Source organism: Quercus robur, chromosome 3, assembly GCF_932294415.1.
Source record: "Quercus robur chromosome 3, dhQueRobu3.1, whole genome shotgun sequence".
Taxonomy (NCBI): Eukaryota; Viridiplantae; Streptophyta; class Magnoliopsida; order Fagales; family Fagaceae; genus Quercus; species Quercus robur.
This window is the reverse complement of record NC_065536.1, coordinates 36,814,891-36,829,020: the sequence shown is the minus strand read 5'-3', so window position 1 is coordinate 36,829,020 and position 14,130 is coordinate 36,814,891. Positions and strand designations below refer to the sequence as shown.

General features: G+C 35.7%; 2 protein-coding genes across 3 annotated transcripts; both read right to left on the bottom strand.

Annotated features, from left to right (window-relative positions):
• Window positions 1-3,403: 3,403 nt before the first annotated feature.
• LOC126716392 (uncharacterized) lies at window positions 3,404-4,253 on the bottom strand. Its single transcript, XM_050417249.1, has one exon. The coding sequence runs from the start codon at window positions 4,097-4,099 to the stop codon at window positions 3,632-3,634; it is 468 nt and encodes a 155-aa protein (XP_050273206.1). The 5' UTR covers window positions 4,100-4,253; the 3' UTR covers window positions 3,404-3,631.
• A 1,573-nt stretch (window positions 4,254-5,826) lies between these two features.
• LOC126717946 (proline-rich receptor-like protein kinase PERK9) lies at window positions 5,827-12,976 on the bottom strand. 2 transcript variants are annotated; one of them, XM_050419950.1, is made up of 9 exons: window positions 11,416-12,976; window positions 10,942-11,343; window positions 9,120-9,530; window positions 8,956-9,042; window positions 8,018-8,088; window positions 7,853-7,929; window positions 7,558-7,705; window positions 6,442-6,603; window positions 5,827-6,338 (listed from the first exon to the last, which is right to left on the bottom strand). In XM_050419950.1, the coding sequence occupies exons 1-9, from the start codon at window positions 12,131-12,133 to the stop codon at window positions 6,120-6,122; spliced, it is 2,295 nt and encodes a 764-aa protein (XP_050275907.1). In that variant the 5' UTR covers window positions 12,134-12,976; the 3' UTR covers window positions 5,827-6,119. The 2 variants fall into 2 exon arrangements, with proteins under 2 accessions (XP_050275907.1, XP_050275906.1); XM_050419949.1 differs by having other exon boundaries at window positions 10,942-12,975.
• Between the last annotated feature and the right edge of the window lie 1,154 nt (window positions 12,977-14,130).

Below are 14,130 nucleotides of genomic sequence, written 5' to 3'. Positions count from 1 at the left end.
GCCAACCTTAGGATTGGGCAGTTTTTGGTGCCTGACACCTTCCCAAGACCGTACCTTAACTCCGAATCCATATCTTTGGTAGTAAGATCAATGGTTATTTCTCGAAAGGGCACTATATATATGGTTCCTAGACCATTGCAAAAACTAGGTGGCGACTCTACACTCTGTTGTGTCCACAATCCCCCCTTTTTGGTGGGAAGTATGACTTGGCGTAGGATGGACCATGGTGGGTGGTGTAAATGGAGTCGCCACTTAGTTGAGGTCTAAGGTCCATAAATATAGCACCCTTCGTGGAACGACTGTTCTTTACCAGAGCATGTGTCCGAAGTTTAAGTATGGGGATTGGAAGGTGCTAAGCACCCAACCCTACCCAACCCATAGGTCGGCTTCCACTTATTATGTTCCAAATCTTAATCTCATTAAAGGCATGTTTAACATGTTATTCTAACTCACACACACTCTAACATGCATATAAAAGTAAACAATCATGGCATAATCATCATAAGCCTAGCATTCATCTATCATGGCATTAAGCATACATTTTCCAAGGACAGAAACATCATAAGACGGATTCAAACAAGCATGTCACAATATCTAGACCTCAACAATATGGGATTCAACAATACATATTCATGTTCATCAACCATCATACTTATCATCCAAATCAAATGCATGTTCATGTGATTATGCATGACTTACCTCACTTAACTCACCGCATCACAGCACCTATGCATTAATACATGTTCATGGCATATCCATGTTCATGGCATTCAAGCAATCTAAAACCCTAATAAGCATAAAAGAGATAAAAACAAACAAAACAACATAAAACATAGAAGTAGAGACTTCAAGATAGGTTAACTAAGTTAAAAGAAAGGCTAAATATGTAAATAAGACAAAGGAAAAACAAACAGAGATAGATTAGGGTTTTTAGGCAAGAGTATGCATGCACATACATAAGGTATGCATACGCATCCCAACTATATGTGTAGGTATACTTCAAGTATGCATACACATGCAAGGAGCATGTGCACGCATACACACCCAAAACCCTAAACTAGAAAACATAGAAAGCAAGAAATCTAACAACCTAGCATGCTTCAAACATTAACACTATATAAACCTAAACTAAACAAACATGTTAAAATATTAAAACATATATACAAACAACAATAAAAAAAGAAAAGTGAAGAGACAAAGTTATAAACTTTACCTCAACACTAGAACTCTTTAGAGCTTGATTTTGACAATTCCCCTCAGTCAATCTATTCACAACCAAATCAAAAATGGATTAATGAACTTAGAACTCGAAAATTAAGACTAGAAAAGGTTACAATCAAACAAAATTTGACTTGAGAATGTTTTGTGAAAAAATCAGTCTTTGATTCACTATTTTCTAGTGAAACTTCTGTGTTTTTACCACCTTGTTTTTCCTCTTTTGAAAAAGTGTCTTTTATGGCTTTATATAGTTGAAAAATAGGAGTTTAAGGCGGCTCCCAAACGATGTGGGATTAGTTCCAAACCAATTTTATTGCAAAAAAAACTTTCCTTACATAGTTTCTGGAACCCTAATTGTGTACACATGCCCGTGCATGCGTGCTCATGCAATAAGCATGCATACATATGGCTTGAGCGTGCATACACATACGCGTGTATGCGTGCACACACTTAGGATTTCTTGTGGTCTTTCTTTTCCAAAAATAGTTTTGTTCTTCCAAAAATAAGTTATATTTTCCACAAATACTTTCTTCAAGTCAATTTTCATCTGACTAGGACCTTGGGCTTTAGAGTACTAACATCATTGGGGAACGAAGGCCCAAGTCATAAAGAGTACAAAATGCGATGTCTACACTTAGACACTATTCAATTACAAGTAAAATGCATTTTGTCATAAAATATGCCAATTACATAAAAATATGACCCTAACATTGACTACTCAATTAGCGTCTCCTCAAGGTGTTATCTCCCCAATAAGTGATATCAGAGCCCATGGTGGTGTGTGGGTAAGTTGACAAGATTATCAAGGTCCTTTTCATAGATGGAATGGATGAGATCCCTTTCATAGTTGGAGGAGGGACGATGTGTGTGTATTTGGAGGTAGGACTTATCCATGGACCACTAAGAAGTTTCATATTGAATAAGAATGACAAGAGAGAAGTCTTGAAGTCCCCATAAAGAGGCAAAAACTCACACATGAAGAGAAGGTTGTTAGGTATACATGTTATACACTTGTGAGTGACGTCCCATAAGAATGACAAGAGGGAGGTTTTATTATTATTATTATTATTATTATTATTATTTAGAACAAGGACGGTTAATATGACAAAATTTGGGACTAAGCTTATAAGTTTAAGCTTTTGGGCTTTATCCATGGACGAGGTGTGTGTATTTGGAGGTAGGACTTATCCATGGACCACTGAGAAGTTTCATATTGAATAAGAATGACAAGAGAGAAGTCTTGAAGTCTCCATAAAGAGGCAAAAACTCACACATGAAGAGAAGGTTGTTAGGTATACATGTTATACACTTGTTAGGTATACATGATATCAGAGCTCATGGTGGTGTGAGGGTAAGTTGGCAAGATTATCAAGGTCCTTTTCATAAATGGAATGGAGATGAGATCCCTTTCATATTTGGAGGGACAAGGTGTGTGTATTAGGAGGTAGGACTTATCCATGGACCACTAAGAAGTTTCATATTGAATAAGAATGACACGAGAGAAGTCTTGAAGTCCCCATAAAGAGGCAAAAACTCAAACATGAAGAGAAGGTTGTTAAGTATACATGTTATACACTTGTGAGTGACGTCCCATAAGAATGACAAGAGGGAGGTTTTTTTAATATTATTATTATTATTTAGAACAAGGACGGTTAATATGACAAAATTGGGCCTAAGCTTATAAGATCCCTAAGCTTATAAGATTAAGCTTTTGAGCTTTATATGTTATATTAATTGGAGTCTCCCAACTAGAGCTCACACAACTAACATGGCAGCTCAGGAAGCATTGGTGGAGGCAAGCTTACAAGCAAAGAATTTAGGCTTTCATCACATCATCATAATCACTAGAAGCAAGAATCTGGAAAAATCTACAACAAGAAGAAGCTTCCCCACGAGAGTGATCAAGCTATGTTAACAGATCTTCATTTTATTCAACACCGGGGAATGACTTTCCTAAACCTGGGTTATCTGCCTTCGTCTTATGTTAATGAAATTATCAAAAAACAATTTCGGCTATACATAAAAGTTGTTAAATGGTGCGTTCCCAACCTTTGACATGGTATGGAATTTATTGAAGCTAACAAAGCCTAGGCTAAATAATAATAATAATAAAAGATGCTATGATAGCATCAATTTTACTGAAGAAGACTTACAAACAATTAATGTGATTTGTCACCTCAAAATATAATAAATAAATTGTTTTGTATTTAAAAGTTGATAAATTAATAAGACTTAATCTTATATATAGTACCCCTTTGATCACTTGTAAATTAATCCAGAATTTTCAGGTCCTATTGGATAAATGACTCTTGGCCCATCCCTTAGCTGTCTATACAAGCACACCCTGAAGCCAAATCCAGAACAGATAGCACACTGTTCATCTAAATGGCAAATAAACAATATATAAGCTATGCTATGAATAACTGCAAGAGCCAACCATTTCAATTATTTGAAACTGTACAATACTATTATCAAATTCATGTTTTGCTACACAAGTTGAGATAGTCCCTGATCGGTTCCTGCCCCAAAAGCTTCCAAATGCAAACTCCCCCTCTTGAGAAAACTCCTCTAACACCTTCTCAACTTCCTGCATACATGACCCACAACCATAGTCTCCATCTACAAGAAACCCATCGACTTGAATTCTAAAAGACCCTCCATTCATTCCTACAAAATCATGTTTGCCTTGATTGATTTCATTTTCGATTGTCTTCTCATTTTTCCTTCTCTTTCGAAGCTTCTTCTTAGCATATTCTCTCGTCTTACGAATTAGTTTGCATGGAAGCTTGAGCAAGAAGAAGATGATAATCTGTAGGATCAAGCATTGGCAGCAACAAGATATAACAACACAGTCTGCGGCAAGCGTATTCCAGTCCTCCATGGCTGCAAAATCAGGAAGAAGGAGGTGCTTATGACAGAGAATGTGATTAAGGAAGTCATATGTAGTTGAGGAATATGTTCCTTCTCGTATTTGGAGGTGTTAGGAAGGGTGAAGCGAATATAATCATATGTGGCAAAGCTAAGAAAACTGCAATCATTCCTGCCCTCAAATTATACAACTATAGCTTTCAATCGGGGCTACCATATATAATACAATAGAATATTAGATGTCAAGGAAACATAAGCTGTCCTACAAAGATTACTTGAATTCCACTTTTTGTTACAAGATTTCTTGGACAACTTCAAGCCTTTTCTTTGCCGTCATGGATCGGAGTTTGTCTTTTAAAGTCCCCCTTAGAAGATGCTACAATTTAACAAGACGTAAAATGTATATAGTTCCTGTAATATTTTTTCCATTCAAGATATGATATATATATATATATATATATGATAAATGAAATACTGTATCTTTCTTCATATATCTTTGTGTGTGAGACCTCAAAAATTTTCCTCTTCACCTGAATGAGGACCTAGGCTGATAGAGATATTGAACAAACTATCATCCGTACTTCATTTGTCTAAAATTTATATGATAAATGGTATTAAGCGATGCATTAATTATTTAAGTATAATGAAATTTTGATTCATTTATCTAAGATTTATATGAGAAACAACTTATTTAAAATATGACATTCTTCCTCAAATTTAGTTGTTTTTGCAACAATTGAAACAAAATCTAGCAAAAGAGGGAAAAAATTAATAACACACAATCAAGAATGTAAAAAAATAATTGATGCACTTAATATAAATAATTAAATATTTGTCAAGCAATAAGTTCATTATCTTAATATTGTTTATTTTTTAATCATTTTCAGCTAGTTAGTTAATTATCTCAAATATACGAACGGGAAGTTGCATTAAAATCATAGTAAAAATCAAATCATAACTTGCATGACTCGCCCAAAGACATTCTCATCTCATGCAAGACAATTCCCACCGAAATCTACAAGGAATGATCGGGCAGAAGTAAATTGGTGTCTGCATGGTTTGACTTATTAATAATCCACCATGTAGATAAACAATAAAGCAACCTGATGAGATGAAAGACAGCTACTTGGTTGTTGCAATCAGTTAACTTAAATAGAAACGGTCAGATCTTGCTGATAAATCATCATCTTCATCATGTAGGGTTGATCAATCTTATCTTGGTTGAGACCTAACACCTGAAGATAATCATGTGTGGCAAAAAACTAACCTAAGCTATATTCTTAGGCTAAACTTAAAGCGTAGTTGCTGACTCGTGTTTATATGTTTTCCTTTATTTGATGTCATTCGGCTTATTTTTCCTTTGTGAGGTTGAAAAGTCTATACAATTCAGAATGTTGATTATTTGTTGAAAAATGTTGAACGCCCAAAAAAATTCACAATAATTAAGTTGATAAATTTTTATTAGTTCTTATTTTGACCTATCAGTGACATCACTTCACATTAGCATATGTGAAGTTTTTGGTCAAATTTTGTGTCTAAAGACTCTTATTTGTTTCCAAGTCTTGGGTCATTTTAATTTTAAGTTTTGCTCCCTTAAAACAAAAACAAAAGCCAAAAAAAAAAAAAAAACGATGATTATATCTTTCCTGGGCTTGTGAGTTCCCTTATTCAGTGTTTTTTTTCCCCCCTGCTTGAGTACTCGGAATGAAACAGACCACACACAAGAGAAGAGAAGAGAAGTTTGTAACAGAACTGAAAAATAGCTTTTATTAACACCACCATTTATATTGGTGGAAACAAATATTTCTTTTGCTAATTACAGGAACCAAAATTTTTTTAGTACAAAAGCACCAAAAGCATCTGTGGAGCTAAAATGGAACCTAGTTACAAAATCAAGGGTTTGTACTTCAATCTCTCAGGCTGATGTGACCTCTTTGATAAACAGACACATATAAGTAAATCTCAGCTGGGCCAAACTCTGTAATTAAATTAACTTGAACAGGCTCCAACTCTGCTTGGAAAACCCTCCTGGTTCATATTAAATCTTCCCTCCCAGTTTTTACCATGGCCTCTTGACTATTCAAGCTAATCTGGCTAAAAAAATCTGTACTGTATTCTTGACTACCAAATGCCATTCTCCGAAACAATCTGATTTCTGCAGACTGTTGTGCAGAGTTAAATACCTCGCTTTCTCCCACTCTCATTCCATTGGTTAGATCAGAAGTAGCTAAACCATCAAAAGCTCTAACAACCTGAGAAGCATAAGAATGCCAAGAAAGATGATCTCCATGCATCAGTGTTCTAATATTATGAATAAGAAATATTTTAACTATTTGTGTTGTCAAATTTAATTACCTGTCCCATTCGTGGCCTCTTGGCAGCTGAATGTCGCACACAAGCAGCAGATACCTGAATCATATGGAACATTTCACTCTCAACATAGTTCATTTCAAGCCTTGGATCTGCCAAATCTATGAATTCTTCATTGTCAAGTGCACTACTCAGCAAAGGTCGAGCCTGAAAAATAAATTGGGCTTTTGGTCAGGAAAGATTGGCTCTGGAAGATTACAATGAGGTTGAGTGCACAGGTTTTTTCTTTCCAAGTTTTCACACATTCCTTTGTCACATGTCTCATGTCTGGCTGATATGTTTAGTTGCTCTCACATCCTTTTTATGCACATTTGCATGTAAGAACAAAATTTCAATTGAATCACAAAATCCGCTATGTGCAAAGAGTTATTAAAGAGTTCCCAATACAATTTGAAAATTAAGCAGTCTGAGTAGTTATTTTTCTCTTTTATAACTTTCCACTGGAGTTAGAATATGCTACTTTTTGTTTGAACCATTCCCTGATTGTAAATTTTCTGAGTATATAATGAATAGAGTCTCTTAAGGACTCAGGTTCATATTTAATGATGTCATAAAATTGCAGAATCTACAAGCTTTTCTTTGAATCAGAATTGTTAAGAATCATAGGTACCTCATTACTAGACAGACTCACTAAGATCTAACAGAAAGTCAGAAACTTCTGTCATGCATTCTGTATTTATATTTTATTTAGCAAAAGTAATAAAAATACTATTAGAAAAGAAAGACTAGCGTACAGCCAGATGGTGTATACTGTAACCTCCCAAATATTACATATAATGTCTAAGAAAGAACAACAATGAAAGTGTCCTGAGCATGCAGCCAGTCAAACAGGCTCTCATGCTGTCAAATTTTTCTTTTACCAAACGTAACAGAGTAGCAGTAATAGAAGAAACAACAAAAGCAGCACAATATTATACATTTATACTGGATTGAAGGTTAAGTTGCAACAGATAACTACAAAAATGACAAATGCAGCCAAGAAGATCTAGTTTGACGAATTATTGATGCCTTCCTAAAATTAAATTAGAAACAACTAGTTCAGATACTTTTGTATTCAGCAGCAAAGGAAATATTTTAACAAGATGGCCTTAATATATTTACCCATTCAACTAGACTCTCATCTCCCAAGGGTTGGGATGTATCCACAGGCTTCCTTCCAGTAATTAGTTCCAGAAGCACCACTCCAAAGGAGTATACATCAGATTTATCAGTCAATTTGCCACTTGATGCATATTCAGGAGCCATATATCTGAAATCGACCAATAAACAAAATCAATATATACTGCATATAAATAAAATAAAATAAACCCTTTCCTGAAGCAGGTAGTCTATAAAAACTAGTAGATGCCCCCAGGCTTTGATAGGCATATGGGACTTTTAATAAATGACTACTTACCCAAAAGTTCCCATAACACGTGTGGTTATATGTGTATTTGCATCAAGAGCTAATTTTGCTAGTCCGAAGTCTGAAACCTGTAGCGTAAACAATTGAAACCACAGCATTAAAATATAGACGAAAAGAATAATTCTGACTGTAGCTTGAGGAAAAAAAATTAGATACCCGAGCTTCAAAGTTGCTGTCTAAAAGAATGTTCGAAGACTTGATATCCCTGTGAATAATTCGAGGATGGCCTGTCATATGCGTAAGATTAAACACATAAATAACAGATATGTTAAACATAGATAACGGATACTGATAATAATGGATTTGATCAACTAAAGCAGTCTTTTTAATAATTTCTGCCCTAATAAATCTTGTGCAATTGCCAAAGTAAGATCATATGGTTATCACTTATCAGGATACTATTCTCATTAGTTTGGTTGTATATTTGTACTAGTAAAGCCCACATTCGGTGTTTGCTTCTAAGAAGACAATTTTCTAACATGTTGGTGAATATTGTAATATTAGAAACATTATCCCCAAGGATTCATCAAGAAATTCAGAATAGAAAAATGGGAAGCTGGAGATAATACGCTGTTTCTTTGCCAACTAAAATCGCAGAAAAGCAATCATCATTTGGAACTAACAACAAGAAGGCCACAAATCTTGTTATCCCATCCCTCCTATGGGCTTTCAATTTTTTGTGTGTAAATAAAATGATTTATTAAAACAAAGGGATTGTTCAAATACACAGGGTGTGTAACTGTGTATCCAACCATTCTAAATAATTACAATTGGAAAATTCAAAAGATCTAAGAATTCAATTATATTAAGGAGAGAATATTATTGTCTTTCCCCATTATCAACTAAATATAAACCCATGTTCTTATGTCAAAAAAGATATTAAACTGTAGCCTGACTGAAAAGTCATTGTTTCAGACACCATAGTCCAATCTTTTATTGGGATTGTATATGGAGAGGCTACAATTTACAGAAGTTGAAGGACTAAAATTATGATAATAAAAAAGATTAACAGTATCCTTATATTTGAAAGGTAAAAGTGTGAAGGTTAATATCACGAATATATTCAAATCTGAAAATTAAGTATAGATGATTACAGTCTTCATGGAGATAAGCCAATCCACGAGCTGCACCAGCAGCAACCTTAACACGTGTTGCCCAGTCCAGAACTGGCCTACCTTCACCTACAAAATGCAAGCAAGCTCAAGATTAGTAATCCATTACCATGAACAGACTCCTCAGTGCTTAGTTATGTCTTTACCATGAAGATGGAAATACAGGGTATTGTTAGGGACATAGTCATAGACAAGCAGCCTTCGGTTATCAGAAATGCAGTAGCCCACTAATGAAACCAAATGCCGGTGGTGTATGCGACTAATAATCTCAACTTCAGCTTTAAATTCTCGCTCACCCTGACCACCACCAATTTTTAGCTGCTTTACTGCTACCTCTCTTCCATCTGGTAGGTATCCCTTATACACCGAACCAAATCCACCTTCACCCAGAAGATTCTCATCTGAAAACCTATTTGTGGCTTTGACTAGTTCTTCATATGTAAACCATGACCTTGAATTGCCTAATCCACCTGGTTCTGGTGGAGAATACACAAGATTGCTTCCAGAACCATTATGAACAAGGGGAGCAGAGGAATTCGTCTTTGTAATGGATGAATCTGCACAAGTTACAAAAACTATTAATTCATGTAATTCCCTCACATTCACAATCATTTAATTTCATATTGTTTGGAAGCATACTAACATTATGAATTCAAATTGGCTATATGTACCCAATAAATTTAACCTACAGTCTTAATTTTTGTGAGAAATAGATAAATATTATTAATAGATACACCCCTTTGTAGTTATAACTTTTATATATGAGATGCTCAAATGAACATCTTATTCTCTTTGGGTTATCTACTTCAACCAACCGTGTATTTGATAAAAAATGCATGGATATCCTTTTTGTTTCTAAATGTTACATAGACCTACCGTGTGTTTCATACCCGGGTTACACTTCAATCCAATTCATCACTTATACAGATAGAAAATGTCAATGACAATGTTAAAATAATAGGAAAATACCCCCAATACCCTAATTTTTGTTATTATAAAACTCCTATAAACCTTTTCTCTGCTCCAAGCCTCTCAAAACTCTTTATGATGTACATTTTATTTTTTCATTTTTATTCCCTTAAAAAGAAGCATGGTTCCTTTTTTTCTTTTTTGGATTAATAAAGATAAAAGAAGAAGAAGAAGATCAGGACAGGATCATTAATTTACCTTTTCTGTTGACTAAATCCTCCAACTAGGATTAAAGGGTTGGAGTGTTGTAACGTCTACTTTCTGAGGGGGAGGAAAAAGAGGAAAAGAAGCAAAACAAAAATGATGCCAAAACTTCTCATTATCTAACCTATTTACATCGCTTAAAAGGATTATACACTATGATAGTTGGCTCAATTCGCATAAATGCAAGGTGTAAAAGTTCATGATAATCCTAGGAAAGAAAGCATGTTTTAAGAAGTGGTGCGGACACCAGGTACCAGCCTCCAATCACATGTCTACAGGCGTTGACACAAGGGGACATCTCATCCAGTGACCTTGTCTTTGGATGATGGAGGATAAAATTGATATTGATTGAACCCAGAATGATGCTGATTGATCTAATTTTATTTTTCATACTAAATGCAATTCATTAAGGGGTTTTTTTTTTCTTTCCATATCAGCTATAATAGATTTCAATTATTTTCTTATTTGTGGTCACTTTGGAAGCCCTACTTAAAGGTTCATTGAAACATTTTGAGACACATTTAATTTGATGAATAAACCTACATTGGACATAGCTTGGAGGTGATTCTAGAAATTTGGCACCTTAAGGTGGTGAAGCTTAAAGTTTGTTTGACTCTTCTAACTCCCTACACATATTCCTTTTGCAAACCTTGTGATGCATCAAGAAGTAATCTGCAATCCCATAGAAACTAGTACCCAGAGAAGTATAAAATGCAAAAAGAACCCATAAGACAGGAAACATTTAAAGGCAAAGTCAGTAACATCTACAACATTACTTTGCAAACAAAAATTTACCTGATTTTGGGGAAGAGGCATAAGGGGACGGCATGACATAACCACCAAGTCCAGAATATTTTTTTCTTCGCTTCCTCATGCACCAAACAGCAACTCCAATGAGGCTAAGCAGTATGACTACTGTCACTACAACAATAGCTATCACAGCTGCAGTACCAATCGCCCCACTACCAGTGGAGCTTGAGCTTTCAGGTGTACTAGGACTAATAGTATTGCTCGCAGGAGATGGTGGAAGTGGTGCCGAGATGGGTGCTGGAGATGATGACTTTGGAGGAGAATTAGAAGGTGGTACTGATTTAGAAACAGGTGGGGTACTCTTAGGAGGTAAAGATGCATTCTTGGGAGAAAGTGATGGTGGTGGTGGAGGTAAATTTTCAGGAGGGGTTGGTGCTAATGGTGGAGGTGAACTTTGGTGTGGTAAAGATGCTGGTGGTGGAGGTAATTTTTCAGGAGGGGTTGGTGCTAATGGTGGAGGTGAACTTTGGTGTGGTGAAGATGCTGGTGGTGGAGGTGAACTTTGGGGTGGAGAGGGTGATTTTCCAGGTGTCTTAGATGGTGGTGGCGGTGGACTTTTAGGAGACTTTGGTAACGGTGGTGGAGGTGAACTTTGGGGTGGTGCCAGTGCTGGTGTTGGGGGTGGACTTTCAGGCGGATTAGTTGGTGGCGGTGGTGGACTTTCAGGGGACTTAGGCGGTGGTGGTGGAGGTGAATTCTTAGGTGTAGGTGAGTTCAGTGGTGGACTAGGTGGTGGAGAAGGAGGCGGTGAGCCTTTTGTTGGATTTGATGGTGGAGGAGGAGAATTAGAGGGCGGCGGAGGAGGAACATTGGATGATAGAGGTGGTGGTGATGTAGGTGGTTTGGATGGAGGAGGAGGAGGAGGAGGTGACACTGGTGGTGAAGTTCCCAAAGGAGGAATGGGTGGTAGGGAGGATGGAGCCGGAGGAGGAGCTGTTGGAACAGCAGGAGGGGATTGAGGTGGTGGGGATGAAGTTGGAGGAATTTCAGTAGCACTGGTCTTAGGAGATTGGGAAATTATAGGAGGGGGAGACGAGGTTTGTGGTGGTGGACTGGTGATGGGGGATGGCTGTGGTGGTGGTGGTGGTGGTGAATTGGATGGTGAAGTTGTAGTTGTAGTAGTAGATGGTGGCACAGCTGAGGGAGATGAACCTGGTGATGGTGATGTGGTTGCCATCTAGTCATTAATCAAATATACTGATGAAATGCTCTAGCTAGATATCTCTCATATATCAAAATCACTCATGAAAATTTTCACAAAATCCACATAGGTCTATGTCTAAAAGCCAAAAACAGTGACCAATTTCCAGTCTTTCGCCAACCCAGGTTTCAAAACTTGAAATTGAAGAAAGTTTTTAAATCACTAAACTTTACCAACCAGACCCCACTCCGAGTTCATAGAGCTCGACCCCAGCAACAAAAAAACCCAGATGACCAAACAGATTTTGGGCATAACCCATATTACCAGTAACTTCTACATGCAAAACCCAGATGAGATATGAGTTCCAAAAGCAAAGCCCAGATCACGAAGTGCTTGAGCAAAATCCCAGTTGAGAAAACTCAGAAGTAAACGATAATCTATTAAAATTTTATGGAAACAAAGTGTGATTCAAGCAACACCTAAGACTTTATCAATGTATACCCAATATAGCAAAAATCTTGTGGGAGAAAATGCACCAACGCTATCATATTAAACTGACTAAAGACTATGAAGAGACAGAAGGTACCCAAATGCTAAAAGATCCCAAAGAAACCTCACCTACTCTCCTTTTCTTTCTTTCAGTCTTTCACAACATTGCAGCCAATTTTCATTCTCGAAACACCTCTCACTCTCTCTCACACCTCTCTACTGAATATAGAGAGAGAGAGAGAGACTGCACAAAACACACGGAAACGAAATGTGGGGTCCGAAAGTCAAGGAGATAGTAGTACGATTTTTGTTTGGATTGGAACTGTGGAATAAAGTTTGAAGGTAAATATGATTTCTGGCATCATTATATTAGACGTACTTCTTCATTGATGAATGATGATCAAATCGTAAGCTGTAACGTCAAGTTTATGTTTATTCGAGATTTCAATTTTTAAACCTAACTAGTAATGGTAAGGAAAAATTACGCAACGTAAACGCACTGCTTGCTTCTCAATTTGTCACCTTCCTTTTTTATTCTTTTTGACTTTTTCTTTTTCTTTTTCTTTTTTTAAATTGTTACACCGCTTTTTTACCACAATTTTTTTTCACAATTTTAATCGTTTAATGTGTTTAATTGTGACTAGTAGGGAAAAAGGAGCAACGCTCATAACAAGCTCACAACAAATTGTAGATGGCAAATTGTTACTAGTTATTATTTGCATCTATTATTGATATCATTTTTTTTATCTACCATTAACCACTTGTAATATATTTCTATTTATTTTTATTTTTTTAAGGGTTTCAATCTATGCTTATTACTTATATGAAAATGATAAATAATTACTTACAGTTTATATCAAAATTGTGACACAAAATTATAATTTTAGAAAGAAGACTTCTTAAAATAATAATAATAATAATAATAATTTTTTTAATGTAAAATATATATAAGTCATGCTAATGAGTCCTCTTAAAGTATTAGTTAACAATCTATTTTAAAAAAAAAAATTCAAACGGAAGATGAAAAAACCTGTCCAAAAAAAAAAAAGGGGTGGGTTTTGAATATTATCAAATAAAGAATAAAAAGGTTGGTGTTAAACAAACTCTAGAATTAATATAATGAGATCATACGCACCTCCGCTAAATGAAAAAGCAGATTTTGTCGTTTCGTGTTGTTTTGAAATGTGATACTACATATAAGGGAATAATTAGTGTGATTTGTCTGTCATCTCTTGGACTTTCTTTTTTTTTCTTTTTTTTTGATAACGTCTCTTGGACTTTCAAAGCATACAAATCAGCTTGTTTTCATAATCTTTTCTTATAATTTTTCCAGATTATATAACGCGTCCGTGAATGTTAGCAGGACTGTCAAACATTCTCCTACCACGTGTCGTCCTCATCCTCGACAACAACAAAGTAATTCTAATACCAAAACCTATTCACACATTTTTGCCGCATTTAACTAACTACTTTTTCTCTAATAATTTTTTTTCTTTTTTTTTTTTAAGAAAGTGTCAATCTATTCTGATAATTGTATTCTTTTT